The 6,934-nt window shown below is 35.3% G+C and overlaps 1 protein-coding gene across 3 annotated transcripts in view; it reads left to right on the top strand.

The window, feature by feature from the left end:
• The window catches only part of PTPN22 (protein tyrosine phosphatase, non-receptor type 22), a 51,700-nt gene that overhangs the window by 28,298 nt on the left and 16,468 nt on the right, over positions 1-6,934 (top strand). For all 3 annotated transcript variants that reach the window (XM_006763026.2, XM_015563455.1, XM_015563456.1), the window contains 2 exons: positions 217-294; positions 2,704-2,790. In XM_006763026.2, the coding sequence (XP_006763089.1) occupies positions 217-294; positions 2,704-2,790 (165 nt within the window). The remainder of the gene's footprint in view (positions 1-216; positions 295-2,703; positions 2,791-6,934) is intronic.

The raw sequence follows: 6,934 nt of genomic DNA, 5'->3' as shown, positions 1-6,934 counted from the left end.
GGCTTCTTCAGTCTTTTCTAGGGCAAACAGCAGGCTGTAAATTGTGATGCAAGTGATGAGAATCTTCATTAGTTTTAAAAATACTTCTATTTTCTGATATTATCCCATGTTTGGAGAGCAGATATCATGGAAGTATCAAGACATGAGAAAGTGGCAATAATTTATTAACAAAGATAGAAACAAAGGAGTAAGATATTTTTTCCTTTTATTTGATAGATAATTCCCGAGAACTTCAGTGTTTTCACTTTGATTCGGGAAATGCGAACACAGAGGCCTTCATTAGTTCAAACTCAGGTATGGACTGTGGTAAATGGATCATAACATGTGTCTGAGTCTTGCTCCACTCTCTGTTTAATAGTAAGGATCCAAAACCAGCTGATTCCTTAGTCATAACATCAATTTACTTTTAAGTACATTAATCTGTTCCCATTTTCTCTAACTCTGAATATCCCAATATTTTTTCTGGTATCCCTTGCCGTGTGTCAAATTCCTTTCATCCCTTATATTTTACTTTCCAGAAAATATTGAGAAACCAATATAATATTTCTTACAAAATATGTTTTTAAAAAAACCACCTCAACAAGTTGTTTGACTTCCTAGAAAGAAATAGTTGGTTCATATTAATTTGAAAATTTGTAGTAGTAATTTATTTCTGAAACCATAGAAAATCAGAGATATTTCTACTTCAGTAGGTGGTAACAGAATCTATAGCATGCAGTCTATGCTCATGTTAGGAAATAATGAAAAATGAAGGTAAAATCAACCATTATCCTATCACCTACGTAGCCACTGGTACTATTTTTCTATAGTCTCTCCTGGTCCTTATTTTATGCATACTTTTTTAAAAAAAACATAATTACAATCACTCTATATATATGATTATATATGTATCACAAAATATGAACCCAGCCTACATTGCTCACACTCATTCAATCCATTAGTAATGCTCTTTCACTTTTCTCCTCTCCTTTCCAGTTCAAGTTCTCCCTCCTAGCTGAAACAATACCAGCCTGAATCTCTCACTTTCTACAATATTTAATTTCACCCATATTTCCTCACCAATAATTTTACCCACATATCTAAATGGTCTCCATGTTGAAGATACAGTTTATCATTCACCCATTCATTCATTCATCACACATTTATTGATATTAGGGATCAGACACTCTTGCATAATTTGTTAGAACTACTTTTTACTGCTTAAATAGCAAAACCCTAATCTGTTTAAGGCAAATTAACTGACACATAGGTTTAGAGGTAAAATGATTGACAGTGGCAGTTCATATATTTTCATCTAGAAGCTGTGAATTGAAGGGAAAAAATGAAGAGCTATTATAATATAAACATTCTGTTTGGCCCACACAGGTTTTCCACTAATAGCTAGTGGAAAAAATAATTTTTTTTTCATGTGTTGACTGTAGGTGTGTTCTATATTCTACCTGTGAGGGGGAAAGTTTATATGAAATGAAAGCATTGACTAGTTTAGGGCTGTCACAGTTAAGAGAAAGCTGATCCATATCAATGTATACAACCAAGTTGTATAATATTAAATTGTAATACTGAATCAATAAATAAAACCATACCCATTTCAGAAAAAGTCCAAATCTAGCCTATTTTTAAGAGTTGGAAGAGAGCTGAAATAATTTTAAGTTAGTCTTCATATTTTGGCTTTATCAGCGACTAGTGGAACAAATATCTTACCAGTTGTACCTGCTTTTTCTGACACTACTCTAACCAGGAAATAGCACAGTAACCAAACGAGTGTTTCCTGTGTGATTTTTCTCTATTAAGAAATTTAAAGAGTGTACCAATGGTCCTGTTGGTTGACATCGACTGTTCATTGTTCTCCTGCTAAAATTACCTTTGGAAAAAAGTGTGCTTTATTTGTATAAGATTGTGTAAAGAGTCAGGGGAAAACCCTGAATAGCCCCATTCAGATGAAAGGTACATACAAAATCAAGTGTTTGAGTAGGTATGGAGGCAAAAATGGAGTAGTAAAAACCCATAAACATTGTAAATGTGGAGGACTCATTTCTCTATAATGAAATAATTTTATAACCATACATTTTCAAACTCTATTCAACAGTCTTCTTTGATGTCTTTGCTAAGACATAATTTCAGCAGTTTGATCTCAGTGCACTAAACTGAGTCAGAAGATACGGGTTCTAACCCAAATCCTGGAAATTACTTCTGAATAACCTTGGACAAATAGTCTATAAACAGGAATGACAGCCTAGCTTGTTTATAGGTCAATTATAAGGGCCAAGTTAAATGATACATATTAAAACCATCTATCTACCGTTTTCCAGAAAAGGTAAAGGTGGCTTGCACACACACAAAAATGTATCCAATATTAAATAAAAATTTTAACACATGAGCAAGGAAAACAGAAAGAGAGGGATGAAGATGGAGGGAAAGATAAGTAAGAAAAGGGGGTTAGAACATAGAAAACATGCTGCAAGTTCCTTCCTTGTATATTAGTTAGAGGTAGATCAAATATTTAGCTGTTCCTAGCAGCCTAAAAGTGCTCTGAAATCTGAAATGGGCTATACAAGCACAAGGCACTGTCGAACTAATGTGAATGGTCTCTTCAGGTTTGCTAGCCTAGGATTTGATTGGAGTTCATATTTCTGAAATCAGGTTCTGTAGTTTACCAAGTTTTTTTGTTTGTTTTCCTTTGTTCCGGTTTGTGATGCTCCCCAGAAACAGTATGAGCTGGTCTACAAAGCCGTCATAGAACTATTTAAGAGGCATATGGATGTCATCAGAGACAGACACTCTGGAACAGAGGTAAACTTTAAACTTGATGTTTTGTAAGTTTTTTTTAAAAAAAACACATGAGATTTGGTGAAAGGATCTTAGGCTAGTGGCAGGACTTAGCTTATTACTTATCATCATAACTAAATTGGAGTGTCCGATCCAATGTGCACGGGCTGCACTGCAAATCTCCTGTGGAGAACACACACAATTGAGGTATTTTAACTTAGAAAACTTGTCCTTTGGTTAACCTCTTGCATACAACTTTTAGCTAAATTTAGAAACGATAGGTGTGAAAGAGCAAGCATATATTCTGTTCCCATGTCTTAGACCGTTGTGTGGTGAGTTAGAAATGAGAGTGACAGTTACAAAGCGAAACCATAATTGAGTACTGATGTAATTTTTCAGGTTATACACTAGCCTCCTTTTTATTGCGTGTGTCTCATCAAGTTTTGATAATGTTTTAGAATATCCAAAGGACTTTTAGCTGAAGGCCTTAGGTATAAAAGCAATTATGATTTGACCAAATTCCAATTCAGAAATATTGAGTATTCTAGGATGTGCCATTTTGATCTTATCTCAAAAGTTGGTAAGTCAAATATTTACTGTGTAATCACAAAGTATTAGGTTCTGAACAAACCTTATAAATTTAATTTTTATATCACATTTTGGATTGTTAACATGAAAATATTCACCAAAGACCTACTGTTTTCACAGCATTAAGAATACAAAATATATAAGAGATGACCCTGATCGTAATTTTATCAGTTGATTATGAAACATGGAAAGGGAAAGATAGCCAAAAAAACTGTTGAGGATAGAGGATGAATTAAGCAATCCTTGGAGTTAATGTTAACTCCAAGGGAACACAACATGGTGGAAGATGATGGAAATAAAAGTATAATTGCCAGAATATGTTACTTATATCCTATTTGTGACTATATCATTGGCTAGTACTGCCCGAACAAGGTTAAATAATAGAAGTGATATGGATGACCGAATTTAATGGGCAGGATTATTATTATAATAATTATTAATAATAATATTATTATTATTCTTATTTTGCCTCCATACCTGCATCTAGTAAGTGTGATGCTGACTTGATTGGAGATATTTATATTTTAATTGTTTAAAGAAAGTATTCATTGATTTCTATTTTATTAAGAATCTTTTTCAGAAAGAATGTTAAATTCAGTCAATTGCATATGTTTGCATTTGTGGAATGATCACATGGATTTTCTCCTTTAACCTATTAAAATCAAGCCATCCTTCTATTCTTAGGAAAACCCTTCCTGAACAAAAAATCTTTTATAATGTGTTGCTAGAGCATGTGGGCTAATAGTTTATTTAGGTTTCAGGAATTGTCAATACTCAAATTTAGCCCAGTGGCTGTGCTGTGACTCCAGTCAGTTGGATTGTTTGGAGTGGGTCTTTAGTCAGTAAATTGAACATGGGTACATGGTTCAAGCTCCCACTGAAGAAACTGGTTAAAAATCTCCAAGAGAACTTCTGTTTCTGGGAAGAGTGAGTAGATATATTTTTCCTTATTCCTCCCACCAAGTGCAACCAAAAAACCCTGGACATTATATGTAAAACAAATATAAGAAGGCAGACCAGCTAGGGACTTGTGACCCAAGAAAAGACATGATGGGGAGTTCCTTGGATTTTCTTTTGCCTCATATATTCCAGGCTTGGAATTGAAGAAGCCAACAACCTGGAAATGACAACAGTACAGACAAAAGGAGACTAACAAGAGCCTATTCTCTCTAGCCAAAGGACCAGGAAAGGGCTGGCCCAGCAAGGCATAAGACTTTTATTTTTTTGAAATATATTTTTATTGATTTTAGAGAGGAAGGGAGAGGGATAGAAACATCAATGATGAGAGAGAATCACTGATAGGCTGCCTCCTGCATGCCCCCTACTAGGGATCAAGCCCACAACTCAGGCATGTGCCCTTGGCCAGAATCGAACCTGCAACCCTTCAGTCCACAGGCTGACGCTCTATCCAGTGAGCCAAACCGGCTAGGGCAAGGCATAAGACTTTTAGATAATAACCACTCTAGTCAACACCAAATTTAAAAGATGGCCCCCAACCACATCCATGCCAGCAAAGGCTGAGTGCAGAGCCTAGAACCCATCCCCTAGATTGTAAGAAAGTTCTGGGTGGCATCAGAAAGGTCAAGCAGAGAGCGAGGACTTTCATTCCCAGTGCCTGCAATGTGTTTTGCCTGCAGTGTCAGTGGCGACCACATGGGGAGCCTGAGCTTCCACCTGGCAGAAACGCGGCACCGCCATGCCTCCCTACTGAAGTAAGGTCAGAGGAGACCTCATGGACAGTCAGGACCGTCACCATCATCCAACAATAATGAGGCCAGTTCCACCACAATCTCAGAGATGAGATGGGAGCCTCTCCCATGGTGTCTTCCCTTGAGTCTCAACAGATTAAACGAGGAGACTGGCGGAGGTAGATTTTACCTGGTAGTAACAAGTTAGCAGCACCCCCTTCTCCTGTCAGAATGGAGTAAAAACAAACAAACAAAGGAACAGCTAAATGAGAAGGTTAAACTAAGATCCAGAGCCTCATATCTCAAACCAAGGGAATAAAAGATCAATAGATGGCAACACTGAGCTGACAGAGATGTTAGAATTATCTGACAAAGATTTTATTTTTTATTCTCTTTTTTTATTATTTTATTTTGACAAGGATTTTAAAGCAGCCTTAATAAAAATGCTTCAATGAGCAATTACAAACATGCTTAAAACAAATGATGAAAAACAAAAACAAAAAAGCAAATGAATAAATAGAAAGGCTTAGCAAAGAAATATAAAGACTAAGAAAAAAAAACAACCAGAAAATATAAAGAAGAAATTAAATTTTAGAGCTGAAAAATATAGTAACTGAAACAAAATAGCTTAGTAGATAGGCTCAATAAAAGAATGCAGGGTATAGAAGAAAGAATTAGTGAATTCGAAGATAGAACAATAGAAATTGCCCAACCTGGACAACAGAAATAAAATAGATTAAAAAACAAACAAAAAACAGAACCTTAGGGAACTAAGGAACTATAACAAAAAAAGTTTAGCATTTGTGTCATTGAACTCTAAGAAGCAGAGGAGAAAAAAGGCAAAGCTATAAACGTACTGAAAGATTCATCATAATTAAACCTCTGAACCTAAAGACAAAGATTACAGAATATAGCCAGAGAAAAAAACGATCTTAACTGTAGGAGGAAAATAATTAGAATGACAATGGATTTGTCATCAGAAACCATGGAGGCCAGAAGGAAGCAGCACAATATTTTTCAGGTACTGAAAGAAAAGAATTCTCAACTCAGAATCCTACACCCAGTGAAAATATCCTTCAGGAATGAAGGGGTAATCAAGACATTCTCAGATGAAGAAAAACTAAGAGAATTTGTCACCAGTAGACTTACGCTAAAAAAATAGCAAAGGAAGTTTCTTAAACAGAAAGGAAATTATGAAAGCAGGAAGAACATGGTAAGCAAAAACATGGGTAAACATAATAGGTTTTCCTTCTTTTAAGTTTTCTAAATTTTTTGATGATTGAAGCAAAAATTATAACAGTATCTGATATGGTTCTAAATGTATCAGAGAACATATGTAAGACAATGACATTATAAGCAGGGAAGAGTTAAGAATGCCAAGGGGAAAAAAAAAAAGAATGCCAAGGGAGGTAAGGTTTCTGTACTAACTAGCAAAATGATAAGTAGACTGTGATAAGTTATGTATATAATGTAATACCAAGAGCTACAGCTACAAAAGCTATACCAAAACATTTCTTTAAAAAACTATACATAAGATCAAATTCTGAAAAAGGTAGGAAAGAGAAATATGAAATGGAGAGAACAAACAGAAAAAATAAAATAAAATGGCAGACTTAAGCCCGAACATTCAAAATTACACTAAATTTAGCCCAGCGAATGTTGCTCAGTGGTTGAATGTCGATTTATGAACCAGGAAGTCACAGTTCGATTCCTGGTCAGGGCACATGCCCAGGTTGTGTGCTCGATCCTAGTGTGGGGCGTGCAGGAGGCAGCTTATCAATGATTCTCTCTCATCATTGATATTTCTATCTCTCTCTCCCTTCCTCTCTGAAATCAATAAAAATATTTTAAAAAAAGATTCCAGATGCTTACTTGATTTATCATCCTTCCCA

This window comes from Myotis davidii, unplaced genomic scaffold (genome assembly GCF_000327345.1).
Source record: "Myotis davidii unplaced genomic scaffold, ASM32734v1 scaffold217, whole genome shotgun sequence".
Classification (NCBI taxonomy): Eukaryota; Metazoa; Chordata; class Mammalia; order Chiroptera; family Vespertilionidae; genus Myotis; species Myotis davidii.
This window is presented reverse-complemented; position numbering and strand designations above follow the sequence as displayed.